Source organism: Argopecten irradians, chromosome 14 (assembly GCF_041381155.1).
Source record: "Argopecten irradians isolate NY chromosome 14, Ai_NY, whole genome shotgun sequence".
In the NCBI taxonomy this organism is placed as follows: Eukaryota; Metazoa; Mollusca; class Bivalvia; order Pectinida; family Pectinidae; genus Argopecten; species Argopecten irradians.
In genome coordinates this window covers 28,866,569-28,891,842 of record NC_091147.1, presented here as the reverse complement: position 1 = coordinate 28,891,842, position 25,274 = coordinate 28,866,569, and the positions used below count along the sequence as shown (strand labels likewise).

At 36.4% G+C, this 25,274-nt stretch overlaps 3 protein-coding genes across 4 annotated transcripts in view; 2 read left to right on the top strand and 1 right to left on the bottom strand.

Moving 5' to 3' along the window:
• LOC138308039 (serine hydroxymethyltransferase, mitochondrial-like) overlaps positions 1-10,802 on the bottom strand; it is a 35,634-nt gene extending 24,832 nt beyond the window's left edge. The window contains exons 1-5 of the mRNA XM_069248988.1: positions 10,676-10,802; positions 6,788-6,937; positions 6,388-6,467; positions 5,417-5,617; positions 3,636-3,717 (exon numbers count right to left, since the gene is read on the bottom strand). Of these exons, the coding sequence (XP_069105089.1) occupies positions 3,636-3,717; positions 5,417-5,617; positions 6,388-6,467; positions 6,788-6,937; positions 10,676-10,711 (549 nt within the window). The 5' untranslated portion in view covers positions 10,712-10,802. The remainder of the gene's footprint in view (positions 1-3,635; positions 3,718-5,416; positions 5,618-6,387; positions 6,468-6,787; positions 6,938-10,675) is intronic.
• Positions 1-25,274, top strand: part of LOC138307401 (transmembrane protein 164-like) — a 113,045-nt gene that overhangs the window by 77,480 nt on the left and 10,291 nt on the right. The window lies entirely within an intron of this gene.
• LOC138308038 (uncharacterized) lies at positions 13,085-25,272 on the top strand (the record flags this gene model as incomplete). The annotated part of the gene is made up of 2 exons (XM_069248987.1): positions 13,085-13,103; positions 24,650-25,272. Coding segments are annotated over exons 1-2 (642 nt in total), but the record flags the coding sequence as incomplete, so codon positions are not given.

Below are 25,274 nucleotides of genomic sequence, written 5' to 3'. Positions count from 1 at the left end.
TATATCAACTGATATCCTATAATGTGTATATGTAGTGGAAAGGCTGACAATAAATACAACTTACGTAATATTACAGAGTTATCTGCCCTTGCGGATAGGTATGGATCATGACGTCATGTGTTTGGGAGCGTAACGTCATATGTATCTGAGAAAATTACGTGAATTGCACTCACAAAATAATGAATAGACATCGATATCTACCCGCAAGGGAGCTAACTCTGTAATATGCAAAGACGGAATACTGTATTAAATGGAGGAGTTGGGTTGAGCATAGTTTCAATATTTATTTTTCTAACAAAAACATTATCGTGAGCTTTGCCTAGGGTCTATTGACATGTCTGCATATATGAGGGTGGTTTAACCGGACAACGATATTAGTCGTAATTAACACCCAGGGTTCTTAAATAATTATAACAAAGGGGACACTTATTAATGAACAAAAATGTAAGCTGTGGACGTTCAGCCTTATCTTAAATCTTTCTGTACCCATGGTACATTAATCTGTTATAGTAAACATGCATATGCCTTTTACCCCTTTAAAACACATTATTATGTATGTGTGATGCAATGTTGATATTAAGAGGCATCACATGTTGTAAAACATTGTTAAAGCATCAAAACATTGTTATATCCATGGGATAGGGATGTTTATACAACTTCCAACTCTTCTCCAGAAAAGGGGAGGGGCGCTAATTTCAGCGAATACTGTAACTTATTTCAGGTTGAGATCTACGTCTTGTTAACATAATTGTCCTGTAGTGTGATGACCATTACATTGGTATTTTGTTTTAATACCATGGATGAAAATATATAATTTTTCTGCTGAATGTAGAACGAGGGACTGCAATATAACCAATTTTTCCAAAAGAGGGAGCCACATCATATTGCCAGTTTCTTGTAAGATATTAAAGTAATGAAACATCTGACAACATATGTGTACTTCTGTTGTATTAACCTATACTGTGTTCGAATCTCACTAACTCTCTCTCTGCTTTTATGTACAATATACCAGCTGTTATGGGCTTTACCTGTGTCACGGTAAGACGCTTTTCAACAAAATCACTCATCCATACCACAAAATCTTGTAAAATTTTCCATCACAGAGCTACACATCCTTTATGCAGATTGTAAATAAAAATATATAAAATTTGATGTCATGTGACTTTACAAGTAATTTATGCATGAATGATTTTCAACTTGATAAACAGTATCTTTGATGAGAGATGTAGTTCTGATGTACATGAATATTAGCATGGTTTGCATCAGATAAAATGCATGTTAGCATTTTTTCATTCATTTCAGAATGTGGAATACAGTGTCATTGTCTGTAAACACAGGTTTAGGATGTTGGGGCAAGAAAGAATAACCCGGCAGATACTTAAAACAAGAATTCCACGCAAGTGGATGTGTCGCCTGCACAGCAGTTAAAAACAATACGAAAAATAGTTATTTAACTATTAAACCCATCCGAGATCTCATTGATATAAAACTATATACCAAATTTGATTGAAATCGGACAATAAATACTAATGTTATCGTACAGAAACCTGTTCCAAGACTCTGCTGACACTGACACCGACATAGTGATACCTATGTCACCCTTGTGTTGCAGGCGACACAACAAAAACAACACATCAGTACATTATATGTGCATTTAATACATTTCATCTTCCATTTTGTATGTGATAAGTACCAGTCTATTAACAAATTTGTTGTGGTTAAGATTTTTAAGAATTTTCAATTACTTAGAAGTAAAATTCATGAAAGAATTTCAAAAAATAATGCTCGCTTCATTGACCATCTTTGAATCTTTTCACCGCAGAATAGCAGATAACTAAGGTTTGTATTTCTTACAAAAGTTAATGTGTGTATTTAAGTTTTGAAAAGTATGTTGCGTATGAAAAAGTGAGGTCGGGGGGTTGGGGGGTTGGCGGGGGGGGGGGGAAGGGACCTCATTTAACAAAAAAAAATAATGTTCCATAGCTAATTAAAATATACATTCAACAAGAGATCCCAGAGAAATCTTGGTGATCTATGTATGAAATAGAAAGCGGGATCTTTTTTCTGCATTTAAAACTTAAAATATCAAAATGCATTATGGCCACCTTGTTGACTGATCCGTCCCAAAATGTAATATTACACAACTAAGGCACAGAGGAACCAGCATATCTAATTTTAGAAAGACACCTTCAGTACTTTCTGAGAAATAGTGGTAGCAAGAATTTATAGTAAACGGACGGAAGGATGGACTACGGACAAAAAGCAATTTGAATATGAAGGTGGGCTAAAAATGGAATTGAACTTTATAAAATCATTAGTTGTAAATATGTTTTGCTTGCTTCTGAAGCTATTGCGAGGATTGGGAATGACATTCTCCAGCACGTCGGGTAGTTTAAACCATGCTGTATGATTACAAATGTTTGGTAGTAAATTTTTAAACTGAGTCACACAGAACATGCAGACAATGAAAGCCACGTACATGTTTACGCCCATCGTACATTGTTTTGTTCTGTGGACCAAGAAATTTCTCTTTTTTATTCTGACAAAAATTTTTTTAAGTGAAATACCTCACTTCAAACCAGGATATAACAAATAGGACATCAGTTACAGCCTTCAACTTGAAAAAGGACTTCTGACAGTAAGAATTGTTTCAAATTCATTGACGTTGTTTGAATCTTGGAATATTTTCTTGGAATGAAAATTGTTCAGAACTATAAAATTTACTGATCAGAATATATACATTTACAATGTACATCAAATTGACCAAGTCAGCTTGTATTTTGTGTTTCATTCCAGTTTAGGTATTTAGTAATTATATAGTACAATCCTTTAATATGAAGGTTGTGGATTGACTTGTAACAATGGATAATCAGTTCAATATTACTTCACATTGCATAGAAGCATTAGAGATGGTGACCTTCATTTTCAGATACTAAAACGCAATTCAGCTTCTTTATGACTAATGTATAATGTTTATTGGAACTCAACTACAAATATCAGGTAAGTCCAGCTAAAGAGTATTTATATGACTTTTTAGATTGGAGCAATTCATACATACATGCAATTTTTATGGTTTTAAAGATATAAATTGAATATATGAACTTTTTTTATATAAGCTGCCTTTTGAGAAATAAATTCATACCATGGAGTATGTGTAACTAAATTTCAAATTTTCCATTATGTTAACAAAGAGTAATGGAAAATCTGAAATCTGAATTAGTTGTCTCCCTTCAACTGTATTAGTAATATGTTCAAAGTTTAAAAGAATTTCTTTCGTGTCTTGTTGCAGACATTAAGCAAAAGGATCTTGAGTCAAAAGATAACATTGAAGTATGGCACTGACAAACATTATTATAAAGATGGATTAGTTTTATTGTATAGTGTTTAACAGTCAGAGTTGTTTAAGGATGAACCAGGATTTTGTGGCAAACAGAGTACCTGGTGAAAAACCACCGAGGTCCAGCGGTCAGTACCTGGCAACTACCCCATATGGGATTTGAACTGTAGACCTAGAGGTGGATGGCTTGTGATAATATGTCAGGACATCTTAACCACTCAACCACCATCTAAAGATGGAGACAATTTTATTGTTAATGGAAAATTAACCTAATACAAAAACTGTATTTGGTACTTACATTAATTCTATATGGCATAGACTCAAAGTAGATAGATGTAGCCGAGATTCTCTTTGTATCCGTCTGGAAACCATGAGTTAAACTGTAATGTAAGAAATTAGAAACCATGAGTTAAACTGTAATGTAAGAAATTAGAAACCATGAGTTACAGTGTAATGTAAGAAATTAGAAACCATGAGTTAAACTGTAATGTAAGACATTAGAAACCATGATTTAAACTGTAATGTAAGAAATTAGAAACCATGATTTAAACTGTAATGTAAGAAATTAGAAACCATGAGTTACAGTGTAATGTAAGAAATTAGAAACCATGAGTTAAACTGTAATGTAAGAAATTAGAAACCATGAGTTACAGTGTAATGTAAGAAATTAGAAACCATGATATAAATTGTAATGTAAGAAATTAGAAACCATGAGTTAAATTGTAATGTAAGAAATTAGAAACCATGAGTTACAGTTTAATGTAAGAAATTAGAAACCATGAGTTAAACTGTAATGTAAGAAATTAGAAACCATGAGTTAAACTGTAATGTAAGAAATAAGAAACCATGAGTTAAACTGTAATGTAAGAAATTAGAAACCATGATTTAAACTGTAATGTAAGAAATTAGAAACCATGAGTTACAGTGTAATGTAAGAACTTAGAAACCATGAGTTAAACTGTAATGTAAGAAATTAGAAACCATGATTTAAACTGTAATGTAAGAAATTAGAAACCATGAGTTAAACTGTAATGTAAGACATTAGAAACCATGAGTTACATTGTAATGTAAGAAATTAGAAACCATGTAATGTAGTCAAACTGTAATGTAAGACATTAGGAACCATGAGTTACAGTGTAATGTAAGAAGTTAGAAACCATGAGTTAAACTGTAATGTAAGAAATTAGAAACCATGAGTTAAACTGTAATGTAAGACATTAGAAACCATGTAAGACATTAGAAACCATGAGTTAAATTGTAATGTAAGAAATTAGAAACCATGAGTTACAGTGTAATGTACGAAATAAGAAACCATTAGTTACATTGTAATGTAAGAAATTAGAAACCATGAGTTACAGTGTAATGTAAGAATTTAGAAACCATGAGTTAAATTGTAATGTAAGAAATTAGAAACCATGAGTTACAGTGTAATGTAAGAAGTTAGAAACCATGAGTTACAGTGTAATGTAAGAAGTTAGAAACCATGAGTTAAACTGTAATGTAAGACATTAGAAACCATGAGTTACAGCGTAATGTAAATAAATCCAAATCCAAATAGATCCTAAATACTAACCCGCATGGACAAATTTTAAGATTTATAAATCTTAAGGACTTGTCTCTAAACACTTTCAGTAGACTAGAGATATTTAGTTTTTATCTATTGTTAAAGTGTCTCTGTCAATTTTGTCTTTGTATATATATCTGGCAGTGATTTTCTAACTCAATAATTTCAGAGGCCTGTATTTTTTAAATTGAGAAAACAATAAATTGAATATTTCTTGAAACATGTATATTTTAAAGAGTTTTCTTTTATTTGGAAAAATTTATATAAAATTGGGAAAATAAAGCAAAATATCATTAGGGGAAAGGGCCTTTATTCTGTCCCGAATGTAACTAAAAAATTCACTGTCTGGTCTGACAGTCTAGCTGCACATAACTTTTCAGACACTGACAATCACTGTCTACCTTCTAGAGCAGAAAATTTTTTAACATATCGGTACAGAGATTGAATAAAAGGAAATGTAAGGACTTATTAAGTGTGAACTTAACCAAACAGATATGAAATTTAATTAAACTTACTGTCCTCCATCAGGCAGATCCAATCCCATGATACGGTCATGAGGTTTAAGTACACCAGTGAACACCTCAAAATTGGCCGGACTACCAGAGTATGGCTGGACGTTGACCCCCCACTGCTCCGGATCCAGCCGGAACAATTCTAGTGCCCTCTGCTGACAAAGTCTCTCCACCTCATCAATGAACTGATTACCACCATAGTACCTGCATATCACATCAAGCATTAATTTTTATTTCAATTTAAAAAATATATATTATTTAAAGATGCTCCACCGCTGACAAGTGGTATTTTTTCACTATCAAAAACATGAGCAAACAATTTAGTACTTTCCTTCAGTTACAAAAGTTACATACTTTACGCCATTACCACCATTGAAAAGTTTGAGCTTCTAATTTTTCTTATAGTTAAAAATGTAAAGAAATAATTAATTGCATCCCGAAAAAATTCCGTGTCACTATACCCAATATTGAATGAAATACTGATTGCGCATGCACCAAAGGCAAAATAAATTATTTTATTATAGTTTTTGTGTTAATTAGACATATATATATATATGATTGAACACCAATTATTGTTCAAATGATGAATGTCATTTATACTCTGTCGGCGGTGGAGCATCTTTAAGCATATGCAGACTTTTAAATGATTGCATCAATTTTTTATTGTAACAAACAATTGTAAATCATGCAGAGATGGGACTAAATCAAAGTCAAGATGAGCTATTATGATTCAGAAACTTTTGATAAAAATCAAATACATATTGAATATCTCTAAGTGGGTCCCATTCAGTCAAATAAGCTGAAGTTAGCCAACATTGTAACGTTGTTGCCGAGAACGCCATGTGACTACCGTAACTATGTAACGTCTGTACGAACTCTTCCGAGAACTGGTTGTGAACTTTCCGACTTCCGTACGGCAATAATCGTTACTTCTATGGCGACCAATTTAAAATGAAAGCATGGCAGTGCCTTACCGAGCTCCTGGATATCCTTCTGAGTATTTGTTTGTGAGACAGGACCCAAGGGCTTCCATTACAGCTCGACTGGCAAAGTTCTGTTCCAAAGAAAGTTGTTGTTATGGAATCATAAAAGGCCCACAACCTTATTGATGATCTGATTATTTTTGGTTCCTTAATGTCGGCATGAACCAATGTATAATATCAAACAAATCTATAAAGGTTTGACCGACTTACTGTATATGGATTGAGCCGATAATTAAATAATAAATATTTTAAGAAAACAGGTACACTAGTGTCATGGAATTCTTGTAAATTACGTCCCTATCATGTAGCAGTTTTATTCTCACATCTGGGAGTGGGAAGACTTTGGATATTTTGATCTTTTTAACCTATTTTGACCTGGCCTACATCTTACCTCTGATGCGATCAGCTCCAATCCACTGACTTGTCTGGCCTTTTCCCGTTTGATGATAGCCATCATGTCTGGATCATCCTCCCCGATGGATTCTTTTCCTGTCCATAGTGCCCGAGCCACATTCCGCATGGAATGAGATCTGCAGGCAGCCTAGAAACGAATTTGTATGAATTAATAACTGAATGTTTTCCCTGTAGTTGTAACAGTAACAGGGCCACTCTCTGACATCTGTTAAGTAGTCTTGGAAATGTCTCTATATGAGACCATGCCTTTGGCATCCATCATGGATACTGAATACATCACTTATGTAACGGGAATGGACAAAAAGGTTTGAACAGCTTCCTAATTGTTACTTCTTCCCTTCATTTGATTTCTACCTTATTAAGTCAAGTACTGTTATCTCAGTCAAATGTTTTCTAAAATATTGCTTGGAAATCACAATTTTACATGATATTTCATTCTCCTCATTATAAATTAAATATTACATGTAACCACAATCAGTAACTTTGGTATTTTAACCACACACTGCATTGACTATTTTTTTTTCTTGTTAAGAAATCTAATTGCTACAATTTAATACCAAATATTTGATGTTTAGTTAGAGCTAATTAAGAGAATAATTCAATTTATCAGACCATATATAAAGAAACACTCCATTCTACAACCTACATGTTTAAACTCTTGGCAGGCACACATTCATGATTAAGTAATTCAAATTGATCCCTATTCACAGCCCATCTAATAAAAATAGTCTGCTTAAAAATTGATAAAAGTATAAAAAGTTTCGAATATCTTAAGGGCTTTGTAATTTGTTGAAAGGGAAAAGTTTTTGCTGCATCAAGAGAAAAATGAAATAGGGAATTTAAGACTTATCAGCATGTCATCCCAACGTGATCAACCAGATAACCGCTGTTGTATTCTTTAAAACGCCAAGACTGTTTCATAAGGGATAAATCAATGTAAGGTTATGGCAGTACAGACCTGCCAACAATAGGGGATCATGAATAGAAAATCATTAACCATACAGGTACACATGTACACCTCATTTCATCTAAAAAGAACATTTTTTCAGCAAACAGATCATTTTATTTCACACAATATGCCTTTTCAATATAGCCACATCATTCTAAGTGTATATAGTGACTACTGTGTATCGATAATGAATTCCATAACTTAATGTTGTGTATTAGCATGGAACTGACTTCTGGTTGTTTTTAACAATATATATATAATTTATATACATGTATGTATACCTTTTATGTATGTACAGTACATGTGATAACAGTCTGCGACTTAAAGCACTAGTCCAATGCCCATGACTAGTAATTTTTGGATTGGACTAGTAGCTCCCAATTCGATTAAAATCGTTCAATATTCATTTACAAGAGCAATGGTCAATTGCATATTTGAATACATTTAAGTGCATTCTTTATGCGATTATCTTAGTCCGGATGCATCATTTTGTGAGGCTATTTGTGTTCACGAAAGCATCCAGACTGTAATTTTGGTAAAAAATTGTAAACTATTGACTGAAGCAAAACGGCTGTACATTTAACTTGGGCTAGTGATTAAATAGTCTGATTAGTAAATTTTTGGGGTCAAGTAGTCCAAATGACAGATTGTGATAACTTAAAAAACATGATAAAAAGTCTTTGGGCATGAAAATATAGTTAATAATTTTACACAATTAAATACTTTTCATTTTATTTACTGTTTTGCCTTGAACAGCAGGTGAAACATGTATACATAGAGATTGGCAAATTTGCCATTTTTATAATCGGCAGATGTACCTCTGTATGTGCTAAGGGGTTTTTAGATAAACTCTTAAAGATGCTCCACCGCTGACAAATGGTATTTTTTCACTTTCAAAAACAACAGCAGACGATTGAGTATTTTTCTTCAGTTACAAAAGTTACTTACTTTACACCATTACCGCCGTTGAAAAGTTTTAGCTTCTAACTTAACTTCAAATTAAAAATATAAAAAATAATTAATTGCATCCCGAAAAAAATCTGTGGCACTATATCCTATATGGAATGAAGTACTGATTGCGCATGACCCAAAGGCAAAACAAATTATTTTTTATTGTTTCTTGTGTTAATTAGACTTATGTATACACGATTAAACACTAATGATTGTTTAAATGATGAATATCATTTATGCTCTGTCGGCGGTGGAGCATCTTTAAATAGTTAAATACAGCAGAATAACTTTGATATGTTATAAAAGTTCAGTAATTTTCAGATAGTTTGTGTACAATTTTGGATAGAAAAAATAATACTTTAAGTCTTTAACTAATATATCAATAAAACAAAATGCACTTCCAGTTTTTTAATGTCTGATTTTTCGAAAAACCTGGTGAAATTGTTGATATTCATGCTTTCATAAATCATATCAAATAACATAAATCTGGAATACAGGTCACATCAAACCATGATAAATGTTTAAACTTTGTGTTGATGCAAAAATATCATGTTTAAAAGAATATACTTAACACTGGTTAGCCAAGGGAAAATGCATATAAACCAGAGGTCCTGCTGCCTGTCAACAAAGACAAAGAAGGAGATTCCAATCTCTATACATACATGCAGTCTGCGCCTTTAAGCACTAGTCCAATGCCCATAACTAGTAATTTTACAGCCGGATTAGTGCTAATTGTAATGAACTACTTACTAGTCCGATTGGATTAAAGACTTCCTGCCCATTAAAAATCATTATAAAAAACTATATCTAGTGGTCAGTTGAATTTTCAACACATTTTTTGTGCATTCTGTAGGCAATTATTTCAGTCCATATGCGTTATTGTTAGAATTTGCGTTCACGAACACTTTGGTCAAAAATCTTAAACTAATAATGACCAAAGTGCTGTACATTTATTTTGGACTAATGTTTAAATAGCCAGCCTAGTAAAATTTTGGGGTTTACTAGTCCAAAGGACTAACAGAGTTGAAAAGAATTAACACACAGACTGTACATTTATATATAAAATATGTTTCTGGTGTAACATATTTTAAGTGATCTGCATTTAAATGTTACTAAACTTTGATGACACTGTTTCCTGTGCAAATAAAGGTTTGAAATTTACTAGAAGACGTGCTTCATTGTACAGTCACACCGTGGGGAGCGAGTGCTATAATTTCAAAATCATTAGTATTTATTATGTAATTAAAAAGATTTTTATCCTTATTTCTATAATAGAAATAAAAGTAAAATTGTATTTTTTTGTATTTTTTTTCCATATATATACAGGCAAATCTAGTCTACATACAACTCTAGACCTTTAATAATATAGGTCCCCAATTCCAAATAAGGTTATGTAATTAATAAGTTGGTATTCTAAAAATAGAACATTGTCTGGAAAAAATGTGTTCATTGTGGAGAAATACGTAAATCATTGTATTTCCAAGTGTTATCAGTATTTTAGATTCACTGATTTTCTATATATGTATTAGTTTATCCTTTCCCAGTCACTACAGTACCCTCAGGCTCAGCTTAAATTAAAAACAAGGCAAACATGTGCTTCTAGTTTACACCGGTATGCAAATAAGATGCACACATCTTATGATAAAAAAGGAGGTAAAAAATTAAAAAATGACGAGGTAAAATGTGTCTGACAAATAACAGTTTGAAACAGAATATATGGGAACTACAAACTTAATTAAATCATTCAGTTCGATTGATAAAAGATTGGTTTTCTTCCCTAACGACCAATAACCGATCTAGGTCAACCGATGGGAAAAATTCACGTGGTTATTTTTTATAAATGCGATACCCCAAACCGACAGCACAATCAAACGATTGCAATAATATCACAATACAAGCCCTGTGCAACATTAAACAAGAACTGCTAACCTGATTTTGCTTTTGAACCAATAAATATAAACTTACAGTCAGGATTCCCTGGATTCGCGTTGTCGACAGCATCTTGGGAAAGTCTTCGGTAACCTTCACCTTGAAAATTATAAAAGAAGAGGACTTCCGAAAAGTTGATGACGTATATTTGGCGCCATTTTTTGAGTTGGTTATTTCGACCACGAGGTCTATTATTCCCTGGTTTTTTAAGTTTTCCTAATCAAAGACGTAAATCCTTGGCCTTATAGATCTATATATTTGAAGAATCATATAAAAATGAGGTATACAATTTTACTACAATTGAAACTAAACAGAACTAGATATAACTAGACTACTCCGTTCTTAGGCCTATACGAAATGTGTACATGTGTGCCTACAAATATTAGACCTGTTTTAGGGGTCAAGAACAAAATCGGTAAAAATCATACTCTACATATATAGTACTAGGCCTATGTTGAGTACAATGTCAGGGGCGTAGGAAGCGGGGGGGCAGGGGGGGCAACTGCCCCCCCCGTTCCCCAGGACGGGGGGGCAAACATGTCTTTTTGCCCCCCCATTTTCGCCGACTGAAATTTTGTAAAAATGCTTATTTGAAAGAAAAAAGGGTCCTCCTACACATTTTTCGTACTTCATTTTAGAAAATTTTCCGCTGCGCGGCGCATTTCCTAAAACGTTCAAGCACATAATGTCAAACCTTAAATAGTAAAAATTCAATACACACGAACTAGACTAAAAATGTCCATCAAGGGATTCTATGCACTATTTTAAAAAATGTCTCTTAAAAGATCAATTTGTTTATATGTCTTAGCGAGACAATTAATTCATTTTCTTATGTTACACAACAATGTGCCGATGGTGTGAAGCCGGTATATTCCGATCGAGTAGGTTGCATAATGTTATGACGACACAATTATCATTTCTAAATGCAGGTAGCTTTAAATCGAAAAATTACCATGTTAAGAACGCTTTATAATCATTAAAATACATTGTAAAACTCATCTCAGCCATTCTAAATCGTAATTTTTTCTCGGGGGAGACCCCCGGACCCCCCAACACCAAATTCTCGCGCCCTTGGGCGCTCGCAAATTCATCAAAATGCATCGTAAAACTCATCTAAGCCATTCTAAACCGTGATTTTTTTCTCCGGGGGAGACCCCCGGACCCCCCCCCCCCCAACACCAAAATCTCGCCCTTTCGGGCGCTCGCAAAATCATCAAAATACATTGTAAAACTCATCTCAGCCATTCTAAAATACAATATTTTTTCCCGGGGGTCACCCCAGACCCCTAAAACACCAAAATCTCGCGCCTTTGACGCTCACACGCTAATTTGGCCAATTTTCGTATTCGTTAATTTCCTTTTAGCGTCCCCGCTGGCTATAAATATATGAAAAATGTACATAAAGCATATTTTACGTTGGGGGGGGGGTGTTAAAAAATATTGAGGACCTTTGCCCCCCCCCCCGTTACGTTTCATCTTCCTACGCCACTGAATGTATGATTTTTACCGATTTTTGTATCTATACCTAGCTATTTAAAACGTCTAAAAATGGTCCAAGTTAGGGCACTCCAGTGGTGGGTCCATAATTATATACTGTAACTAATTTTCAGATCCATGTGATTTTAACCAGAGGATTAGATAGTACGCTATCTAAATAACTGTTTTGACAGGAAACATATTGACCTTTTTCAACGATAGTAACCCTTTTGTGAAAACCCACTACAAAATGTTTTTAGATGTTATTTAAGCTATATATATATATATATACACCGTGAAATGTATATGTGTGGCTTCGGTGGGGCAGATTTTTCGTCTCCGTGAGCTTTCCATCCTAGCAAGGATGTATTTCAACAAATTTTATTATATGCAAATACATATAAATGGATAAGATAACAAGGCATAGCCTATATAAAACTTCTACATGATAGTGCATATAATTCAATCAATTAATTAAGATATTATTTTATTTTATATTATTAACTGCTTACACACACTCATTCATTCTCCTTTCATTCCAGTATATAGGCTAGTGACTAAGACAGAAGACAGAATATGTACATATAAACAGAATTTTGATGTAGGCATAAATTGTATACATATGTAAATTTATATAAATCTACATAATCAGTAATTGTAGATAACATTAGATAACAAATGAGTTAAGATGTACAAGGATTTTGAGAAAATAGATCTATATGAAATTAATATAGAGAGATAAAAGATATCATTATAAACGTTTAGATGACGTAATATATTGATTGACTTTAGATAAAATAAATTCATTTACATCTACAGGTAAATCAATATCATAAGAAGTGAGTAAATCTGTACTTATAAAACCAACTTTAGTATGAATATCATTAATCAAGTTTCTTAAATCTGTATAATTAGGACAGTAAAAAAAGAAATGGGTAGGGTCTTCAGTGTGATAGCCACATGAGCATGATGGATCAAGAATTAGGTGGTCAGTAAATTTATCATTGCTAAGATCACTAGTATTATTCTTTAGTTGACAAAGAATGATATTTAGTTTTCTAGGGTTACAATTTAAGAAAGTAGGAGTGATAAGTAGAGGAACGTGATTTGCAATATTCAATTTTCTTTTAAATATACCTAAAGATGGCGCTAAAGTTATATCAGTATCAAGTGAGTTCCAAATTCGCATGACATCAGGAAAATAGCTATTACCGAAAAGATTTGTTGTATAACGAGGAGTGTTAAAGAGTCTATGGTGCCTCAGATTGTGAAGTGGAACATCATTATTTATAAATGGTGCAACTATGTCATATAAGTATATAGGTGTCATATGATTTAATATTTTGTACATTAAAATAAGATTATGTTTGTGACGTCTAGTAGATAGAAGTTCCAAACCTGTTTCAGAATAAAGTTTATGATGTGATGTTCCACTTCGCAATCCTGTAATTAATTTCATTGCTTCGATTTGAACAGATTCAAGTAGTTTAGATTCACTAATAGTACAGTTACTCCAGACAGTATCGGCATACTCTAATAAGTAGTTTAGATTCACTAATAGTACAGTTACTCCAGACAGTATCGGCATACTTTAATAAGTAGTTTAGATTCACTAATAGTACAGTTACTCCAGACAGTATCGGCATACTCTAATATGTAGTTTAGATTCACTAATAGTAGTACAGTTTACTCCAGACAGTATCGGCATACTCTAATAGTAGTTTAGATTCACTAATAGTACAGTTACTCCAGACAGTATGTATCGGCATACTCTAATAAGTAAGTAGTTAGATTTACTAATAGTACAGTTACTCCAGACAGTATCGGCATACTCTAATATGTAGTTTAGATTCACTAATAGTACAGTTACTCCAGACAGTATCGGCATACTCTAATAAGTAGTTTAATTCACTAATAGTACAGTTACTCCAGACAGTATCGCATACTAATAAGTAGTTTAGATTCACTAATAGTACAGTTACTCCAGACAGTATCGGCATACTCTAATAAGTAGTTTAGATTCACTAATAGTACAGTTACTCCAGACAGTATCGGCATACTCTAATATGTAGTTTAGATTCACTAATAGTACAGTTACTCCAGACAGTATCGGCATACTCTAATAAGTAGTTTAGATTCACTAATAGTACAGTTACTCCAGACAGTATCGGCATACTCTAATAAGTAGTTTAGATTCACTAATAGTACAGTTATTCCTTAGATAACAATGACAAACCCCGAGTACCCTAAAATTTTAGAAATCAAAAATATCTTCATATATCATTTATTGAAGCATGGAAATATTGTGTCGATGAATCACTGGGTATGCCAACTTTTTAGCACTTTTTTACGTCTACCCCCTTTATTGCTTACCCAATATCAAAGTACTGAGAGTACTGAAACTTAAAAATGTAAAACGAAAACTGTCCTTCTCTCGGCTCTATCATGAATATTACTTGAGTAAAACGTATCCCATGTAAGTTGGTGTACCAAAGTTCGGTCGAACTGACATGTATTGACCTTTGACCTAGTTTTGCGTATATATCATATAGGACTATTCACAAAATGTTAATTTTAGGGTCATATATTTGACTAGACAATCAAGCAAAATAAGGTCAATATCACATATATTTCCTACACCACTTGTCAGTAGTATTTCCTATTTATGTCGTCATGGGTTTATTTACAAATTGATAAGCAAATGCATCATTAAGCAAAACGTATACCGGTGTAATTTATATGTTGACCTTAGATATTTCTCAAAAGAATATACTGTTGTTTTGATATGTCATAAACATGTCATGGATAACTAGGATTTCATTCTTAAGCCAAACACCTCATGTCTGACTATTATTCACACAATAAAACATGGTCAAACTATACAGTAATGAAAAAAGAATCCAGTGGACTGAAATTGCGTAACTTTTTGGGGGCAACACATTGGATATTGCACGCTAGGAGCTCTTCAATAGACGTACTTGGTGTCTGATATATTTTTTTAAAATGTTACCATGAAAGTAGGTCAAGTAAACAAATTATGTGGAGTAGTACAGACCCACTATTGAGTTCTTTAGGCATTTCACCTATTGAAAAGCTGTTTTAAGATTTTCATACATTAGACCTGTCTGAAGCTCTTTATTCCAGCATACTGCAAGGTGTCTTAGTTATTGTCAAGAAGTCGTTTATGTTTGCCAATTTGGACCCTGTGATCTTGAATTAACGTTAAGGTCATTCATTTGACAAACAGCTTTGTAGCCCTTTATTCAAGAATACGTTAGGTCTAACATCATGTTCCGACGCCTTTCAGTTATTGAGAAGAAGTCGTTTGAATGAAAAGTGTATGCACGACGGACGGCGCACCAAGTACGATCACTATGTCACCCTGACCTATCGGGCAAGATGATTTAAGAACATTTGCCCTTCATCCCAACATGCTACATGTATAATACCAGGTCACTAGTCCTCTTAATTATTCACAGGAACTCGTTTAAAGATTTTAGTCTATTTGACCCATGTAACCATAATGTAGGTCAAGGTCATTCATTTGAACAAACTTGGTAGTCCTTCATGCTAGCATTCTACAGTCCCAATATCAGATTCCAATACTTCTTAGTTATTCAAAATAAGTCGTTTAAAGTTTTTAGCCTATTTGACCCTCGTAACCTTAAATGAACTTGGTAGCCTTTCATGCCAGCATACTAAAGGCCTTATCAGGTATCTAGGCATCTTAGATATTCGCAAGAAATCGTTTAAAGATTTAGCTTTTTTGACTTCTGTGACCTTGAATGAAGGTCAAGGTAATTCATTTCCACAAACTTTGTAGTCCTTCCAGCATTCTACATGCCTAATATCAGTTTCTTTCGGATATTGAGAAGAAGTCGTTTGGCTGACAAGTTTACGAAGGACGAAATGCGAACAGCGCACGACAATGGATGAAGCATGGTGACTATAGGTCATCCTGACCCTTCGGGTTAGATGACTTCATGACATTACAAGAGATCCAAGAGGGATCTTGGCGCCCACCTAAGAACGATCTTTGTCTGACAAAGGAAAGAGGGATCTTTTCTCTGCTTTTCAAGCTTTTACTACATATTACTACACATGAAATTTCAGAAAGATCCTTTGACTGCTTTCTGAGATATATAACGGTAACAAACTTTAATTATCAAAATCCTTGATAGCTACCTGTCGGCCATCTTGTTCACCGATCGGTCCTAAAATGCAATATGCACAACTAGACCCCTAGGGATATCTGCACATGCAATTTGAGACAGATCCCTTCAGTACTTTCTAAGAAATAGTGGTAACAAGCTTCAATTATCAAAATCCAAGATGGCGTCCTGTCGGCCATCTTGTTCATCGATGGGTCTGAAAATGCAATATGCACAACTAGACCCCTAGGGGAACCTGCACATGCAATTTGATACAGATCCCTTGAGTACTTTCTGACAAATAGTGGTAACAAGCTTTAACTATCAAAATCCAAGATGGCGGCCTGTCGGCCATCTTGTTAATCAATCGGTCCCAAAATGCAATATGCACAACTAGGCCCCTAGGGGAACCTGCACATGCAATTTGAGACAGATCCCTTCAGTACTTTCTGAGAAATAGCTGTAACAAAGTTCAATTGTCAAAATCCAAGATGGCGGCCTGTCGGCCATCTTGTTCATCGATCGGTCCCAAAATGCAATATGCACAACTAGGCCCCTAGGGGAACCTGCACATGCAATTTGAGACAGATCCCTTCAGTACTTTCTGAGAAATAGCTGTAACAAACTTCAATTGTCAAAATCCAAGATGGCTGCCTGTCGGCCATCTTGTTAACCGATTGGTCCCAAAATGCAATATGCACAACTAGGCCCCTAGGGGAACTTACATGTGAAATTTGAGAAAGATCCCTTCAGTACATTCTGAGAAATAGCGGTAACAAACTTTAACTATCAAAATCCAAGATGGCTGCCTGGCGGCCATTTTGTTGACCGATTGGTCCCAAAATACAATATGCACAACTAGAGCCCTAGGGGAACCTGCATATGAAATTTGAGAAACATCCCTTCAGTACTTTCTGAAAAATAGCGGTAACAAGAATTGTTAACGGACGGAAGGACGGACGGACGGAAGGACGGACGACGGACCACGGACAAAAAGCGATTTGAATAGCCCACCATCTGTTGATGGTGGGCTAAAAATGAACTAATGGGCGTTAGAATTGTACCCACTGTCCTTATTGTATGATCTTATAAGGCGACCAAATTCAGAATCGTATCTTAGCATCTCTTCTTCCTAACTTACTTTATACTTCCTAACGTCACCCTTGACACCTCCTCACGTTACGTCTTAGATTGTGAGGTAGGCTCTGGGCTCTGTCTCCTTGCAGAGACACACTCTGCTTAGCGTTCAGCATTAAGCGAGTAGGACGACTGTTGTCAGTATAATGTGACTAGGTGGGATGTGTTGCTTGATGTCTTCGGCGGCATGTTTCAGTGATATAGCACTATGAAAAGGACAAAAGTTCCACTATAGAAGAAGACACAACATGAATATAACGCAGTCTCCCATATCACATACCAGGCACTTCATACACGCGAGACACTGCATACATGGATGCCGTCCTTACATGACCCTGGCTGTTAATAGGACGTTGATTTAATCAAACAAACATTAAAAACAATTTTATAGAGTCAAGAATGCAGGAATCGGTCTACCGCGAAAGCAAACTGGTTGATTCGCTGATTTTTACTGACTTACTACTACAGCTATAGTCATTTAAGGACGGCATCCGGTGTATGTCATTTGATATATTCTACGGTGTTGCCCCACCAAAGGACAGAACCAAGAGATTTTCCCCCAGAATTAATTTAGTAACAATAGTATTTTTTTAAATAGTAATATCAACATTGACCGACATATTATGATTTAAACTAATTGATATGCGTATTACGGTCTCCTTTTGTTCTAAGAAGTTAGACGAAAATCTCTAGCAAAATGAAGCTGCTAGAAAGCAATGGCCATTGAAGGATGCACTTTCATGAAGGATGTTGGATGAGAACAAGAGGCCCAGAGGGCCTGTATCGCTCACCTGGTTTGTAATGCCAAGTAATGTTCTGAATACAGGTTCATTGTTTCTTTTCTGAAGGAATTTTAATATTAACCTCTAAATCCCCTATTGGGCCCCACCCCTCCCGCCCCCAGGGGGTCAGAGCCAAAATCTATAAAAGTTCTGTTCCCCTTCCCCCAAGGATGTTTATGGCCAAATTTGGTCACAATCCAAGCAAAACTCTGGGACAAGAAGTGATTTATAGGATTTACCTCTATTACCCCGATTGGGCCCCACCCATCCTGCCCTCGGGGGGCCAGAGTCAAAGTTTATACAAGGTCTGTTCCCCTTCCCCAAAGGATGCTTGTGGCCAAATTTGGTTACATTCCATTCAGAACTCTATGACAAGTAGCGATTTAAAGGATTTACCTCTATTACCCCTATTGGGCCCCGCCCCTCCTGCCCTCGGGGGACCAGAGCCAAAATACAGGTTCTGTTCCCCTTCCCAAAAGGATGTTTGTGGCAAAATTTCGTTACATTCCATTCAGAACTCTATGACTAGTAGCGATTTAAAGGATTTACCTCTATTTCCCCTATTGGGCCCCGCCCCTCCTGCCCCTGGGGGATCAGAGCCAAAATTTATACAAGTAATGTTCCCCTTCCCCCAAGGATGTTTGTGGCCAAATTTGGTTACAATTCATGTAGAGCTCTAGGACAAGAAAAGATTTAAAGGATTTACCTCTATTTCCCCTATTGGGCCCCGCCCCTCCTGCCCCCGGGGGACCAGAGTCAAAATTTATACAAGTTCTGTTCCCCTTCCCCCAAGGATGTTTGTGGCCAAATTTGGTTACAATTCATGTAGAACTCTATTACAAGTAGCGATATAAAGGATTTACCTCTATTTCCCCTATTGGGCCCTGCCCCTCCTGCCCCCGGGGGACCAGAGCCAAAATTTAAACAAATTCTGTTCCCCTTCCCCAAAGGATGTTTGTGGCCAAATTTGGTTACGTTCCATTCAGAACTCTACGACAAATAGCGATTTAAAGGATTAACCTCTATTACCCCTATTGGGCCCCGCCCCTCCTGCCCCCGGGGGGTCAGAGCCAAAATTTATACAAGTTCTGTTCCCCTTCCCCCAAGGATGTTTGTGGCCAAATTTAGTTACATTCCATTCAGAACTCTACGACAAGTAGCGATTTAAAGGATTTACCTCTATTTCCCCTATTGGGCCCCGCCCCTCCTGACCCGGGGGATCAGAGTCAAAATTTATACAAGTTATGTTCCCCTTCCCCCAAGGATGTTTGTAGCCAAATTTAGTTACATTCCATTCAGAACTATATGACTAGTAGCGATTTAAAGGATTTACCTCTATTTCCCCTATTGGGCCCCGCCCCTCCTGCCCCCAGGGGACCAGAGTCAAAATTTATACAAGTTCTGTTCCCCTTTCCCCAAGGATGTTTGTGGCCAAATTTGGTTACAATTCATGAAGAACTCTATGACTAGTAGCGATTTAAAGGATTTACCTCTATTTCCCCTATTGGGCCCCGCCCCTCCTGCCCCTGGGGGACCAGAGCCAAAATTTATACAAGTTCTGTTTCCCCTCCCCCAAGGATGTTTGTGGTCAAATTTGGTTACAATCCATGCAGAACTCTAGGACAAGTAGCGATTTATAGGATTTACCTCTATTTCCCCTATTGGGCCCCGCCCCTCCTGCCCTGGGGGGGACAGAGCCAAAATTTATACAAGTTCTGTTCCCCTTCCCCAAAGGATGCTTGTGGCCAAATTTGGTTACATTCCATTCAGAACTCTATGACAAGTAGCGATTTAAAGGATTTACCTCTATTACCCCTATTGGGCCCCGCCCCTCCTGCCCCCGGGGGACCAGAGCCAAAATTTATACAAGTTCTGTTCCCCTTCCCAAAAGGATGTTTGTGGCAAAATTTCGTTACATTCCATTCAGAACTCTATGACTAGTAGCGATTTAAAGGATTTACCTCTATTTCCCCTATTGGGCCCCGCCCCTCCTGCCCCTGGGGGATCAGAGCCAAAATTTATACAAGTAATGTTCCCCTTCCCCCAAGGATGTTTGTGGCCAAATTTGGTTACAATTCATGTAGAGCTCTAGGACAAGAAAAGATTTAAAGGATTTACCTCTATTTCCCCTATTGGGCCCCGCCCCTCCTGCCCCCGGGGGACCAGAGTCAAAATTTATACAAGTTCTGTTCCCCTTCCCCCAAGGATGTTTGTGGCCAAATTTGGTTACAATTCATGTAGAACTCTATTACAAGTAGCGATATAAAGGATTTACCTCTATTTCCCCTATTGGGCCCTGCCCCTCCTGCCCCCGGGGGACCAGAGCCAAAATTTAAACAAATTCTGTTCCCCTTCCCCAAAGGATGTTTGTGGCCAAATTTGGTTACGTTCCATTCAGAACTCTACGACAAATAGCGATTTAAAGGATTAACCTCTATTACCCCTATTGGGCCCCGCCCCTCCTGCCCCCGGGGGGTCAGAGCCAAAATTTATACAAGTTCTGTTCCCCTTCCCCCAAGGATGTTTGTGGCCAAATTTAGTTACATTCCATTCAGAACTCTACGACAAGTAGCGATTTAAAGGATTTACCTCTATTTCCCCTATTGGGCCCCGCCCCTCCTGACCCGGGGGATCAGAGCCAAAATTTATACAAGTTATGTTCCCCTTCCCCCAAGGATGTTTGTAGCCAAATTTAGTTACATTCCATTCAGAACTATATGACTAGTAGCGATTTAAAGGATTTACCTCTATTTCCCCTATTGGGCCCCGCCCCTCCTGCCCCCAGGGGACCAGAGTCAAAATTTATACAAGTTCTGTTCCCCTTTCCCCAAGGATGTTTGTGGCCAAATTTGGTTACAATTCATGAAGAACTCTATGACTAGTAGCCATTTAAAGGATTTACCTCTATTTCCCCTATTGGGCCCCGCCCCTCCTGCCCCTGGGGGACCAGAGCCAAAATTTATACAAGTTCTGTTTCCCCTCCCCCAAGGATGTTTGTGGTCAAATTTGGTTACAATCCATGCAGAACTCTAGGACAAGTAGCGATTTATAGGATTTACCTCTATTTCCCCTATTGGGCCCCGCCCCTCCTGCCCTGGGGGGGACAGAGCCAAAATTTATACAAGTTCTGTTCCCCCTCCCCCAAGAATGTTAGTGGCAAGTTTGGTTACAATCCATGCAGAACTCTATGACTAGTAGCGATTTAAAGGAAATGTTGACGGACGGACGGACGGACGGACAGACGGACGACGGACGGACGGACGACGGACGCCGCGCCATGACATAAGTAATATGTAATCAGTACCTGGTAAACTTTTTGTTAGTATTATTTCGCGATACCTATAGGCTACTAAAGGTAAACTGAGACATAGAGCCTCGTCTGATGTCTGATTGACGCCAGCAAAAAAGGTACCAAATCTTGTCGCCTTTTACGATCATGCAATTGGTATAGCAGGTGCAATTCTAACGCCCTTCATGAGACGATGGCAACATTGATTGTTCCCTTTAACCGTGGGCAAATGACACCTACTGTCGTTTTTGATCTTTATTACCTTAATGCTTATACAGTTTCTGGAATGCAACATGTCATTGTGCATATGTTAAATAACAACTGTCAGTATTATGTGTCCCACTCTTTCAAAACGGATAAGTAGAATTTCCGAAAAATATTATAAACACGAGTTTATGATGATAATTTCAAGGTTTGGTCGAAATACACACCTCATCATCACGTTCTACTCTTACTGTAAAGTCGATAATATATGACAGTGTACTCTCAGTACTTTGATATTATGGGAAAAAAACAGGGGGTAGGGGAAATTAATCTAAAAAAACGGGGCATATCCAGTGATTCATCAACTTGAGCTGTTTATGGTGAAACGATGATAATCTGAATATAATTTTAAACATCAAAATTTTAGGGTACTCGAGTAGTGCCTTCTACTATTCTGTCGCTCAAACGAAAAAAAAACTTCAAAAAGTCGTATTTTCTGTCATATTTGATATTTACGTTCGATTTGTGATAGAATGATATTGGATACAACCAAGTGTGATATGTCGTTAAAAAGGCATTTTTATGTGGTATTTTCAATCACAACGAAAACGCGATTTTAATGTTTTTACTATGACTTATGCTAGGTAAAAGGCCCAATAGGCTTTAAATTTACCAGTGTCAATGTAGGGGGCGCTGTAGTCATAATAATAGTCCAATCGGGTTTTAAGTATTATAGACATATGTGTATTAATGCAATTAACTAATTTAAATTCAAAAATCAAAAATTTATCGTGGGCGGATTTTCACCCTATATGCAACACCTCCTTTTAGCCATTTTGACCACTTTTAGCCTGCCACTTTGGCCCCTGGATGTCAGCCAGGACCAATATGGATTTGACACTAAAATGCTATTTCAGGTTAATAATTCTAACCCAGTTTAAATAATTTCCTATGAAAACTAAGCAAATAATGTTCATAAATATGTTTTTCCTATATAAACTATAGTAAAATTGACCTCTTCCCCAGGGAGAAACTTGAGACCCCAGGGTCATGTAATTCACAATTTTTGTAACGGAACTTAAGACCTTTGAATCTATGAATTATGAAGAGTATTTGATTCTACCAGTTCCAGAATTTCAGAGGAAGATTTTTGAAATTTTAGCCTATTTGACCCCTTTTGACACCACCCCAAAGGCCCCTGGGGGTCAATCATGGAAAATTTGTTAGTAGGATTCAATGGCCATCTTATGCTGATAATTCTTACAAAATTTGACTCATTTCCTATTACAAATGACACTGGTAACCCAAAATGTGTTAATCTTGCCGAAACTTGTTAGAACAACGGCAGAATACTTAATTTTTAACAAGTTTCGGCAGGATTAGCATATGTGCTTTTTTATTCAGTATTAACCCTTTTTATTAAGACTTTTCCTCAGAATTCCAATTCGATTAATAAAATTAAGTATTTCTGCCGTAAAATTAAGTATTTTTCTGTCCGCCGTGGGTCGTGACGGCTGACGGCCGAATAACAGAGGGTATCAGTCACAATTACCCAACTTCGTTACGTGCACGGCTATTTATTGCTACATTGTCGGAGGTTGGGAATCGCCAAACTTTTCCGATGCGACGGTGAAATTAACAGATTCGGCGATAGAATTAAGAGTTTCTGCATTTATATTCAGTATTTCTGCGTTTATATTCAATGTTTTTGCGATTTCTAAAACGCCGAGCCGCCGACGGCCGAGCACACGGCTTACACAGGTAAACTTTACAGTACATACAGGCCGATTGTACCGTAAATAATTATGTTTACAATTCTCTTTTCCCCTTTAAAAATACATATATCCTCATTATCCTATTCTCTTTCTCCGGGGTTTGTCATTGTTATCTAAGGAATTAATTAAAAACTAATGAAATGAAATTGCTCTATTTTCAAGAAAAAATAAGAGCAAAACAGGAAATTGCAAGAAAACCCCAACAGATATGATGAAGCATTGTATATCGTTAAAAAGATAATACAAAATGCTATGTTCTTACACCAAAATAATTTATCTTTGGCTTTTGTATGCCTTAATATGATACATTAAATGCGCACAAGTAGGAATCGGACGTAAAACTTATAAAAGGTGGCGCTGTATTCGCAAGATTAATCTATTCATAGAATAAGTACTGTTCCCATATGTATTATGTGCAGATTGATGTATTTGCACCAAAAAATTAAAAATCGATCGTGGGCGGCCATGCAACACCTCCTTTGAAAAAATCTGATTTTGAATTTACAGATTTGATGGAACCAGATACTCTTCATAGATTGAAAGGTTTTAAGGCTCTTTACAAGAATTGTAAATTTCATGGCCCTGGGATCTCAGATTTTCCCCTGGAGAAGTTACTTAAGTTTATAGGAAAAACACATTTATGAACATTAATAAAATTTAATTGCTTAGTTTTCATAGGAAATGAGTCAAATTGGGTTAGAATTATAAGCCTGAGATAGCATTTGGCAAATATTGGCTAGCTAACCCCCAGGGGCCAGAGAGATTGGGCCAAAAGGAGTTAAATAGGCACAAATTTCAAAAATCTTTCTACTGAATTTGCAGATTTGAAGGGACCAATTAATCTTTATAGATTAAAAAGTCAAATTTATAAAATCACTGACTGACTTCAAGGACCTGATGGGCCAATACATGTATATAGTGTTTATATGTCTTTGTTTCATTCTGTATCCGAACTCAGGTGACCGTTAAGGCCCATAGGCCTCTTGTTGTTCTAAACAGTCATTTGGAATATGATAACTTTGATTACCTCCCCTAATTCTGCCTAGTTACTGATTACTTCCCATTATTTTGCCTAGTTACTGATTACCTCCCCGTATTCTGCCTAGTTACTGATTACCTCCCCTTATTCTGCCTAGTTATTGATTACCTCCTCGTATTCTGCCTAGTTACTGATTACCTCCCCATATTCTGCCTAGTTACTGATTACCTCCATTTATTCTGCCTAGTTACTGATTACCTCCCCGTATTCTGCCTAGTTACTGATTACCTCCCCTTATTCTGCCTAGTTACTGATTACCTCCCCGTATTCTGCCTAGTTACTGATTACCTCCCCGTATTCTGCCTAGTTACTGATTACCTCCCCGTATTCTGCCTAGTTACTGATTACCTCCCCTTATTCTGCCTAGTTACTGATTACCTCCCCGTATTCTCCCTAGTTACTGATTACCTCCACTTATTCTGCCTAGTTACTGATTACCTCCCCGTATTCTGCCAAGTTACTGATTACCTCCTCGTATTCTGCCTAGTTACTGATTACCTCCCCTTATTCTGCCTAGTTACTGATTACCTCCCCGTATTCTGCCTAGTTACTGATTACCTCCCCGTATTCTGCCTAGTTACTGATTACCTCCCCTTATTCTGCCTAGTTACTGATTACCTCCCCGTATTCTGCCTAGTTACTGATTACCTCCCCGTATTCTGCCTAGTTACTGATTACCTCCCCGTATTCTGCCTAGTTACTGATTACCTCCCCGTATTCTGCCTAGTTACTGATAACCTCCCCGTATTCTGCCTAATTACTGATTACCTCCCCGTATTCTG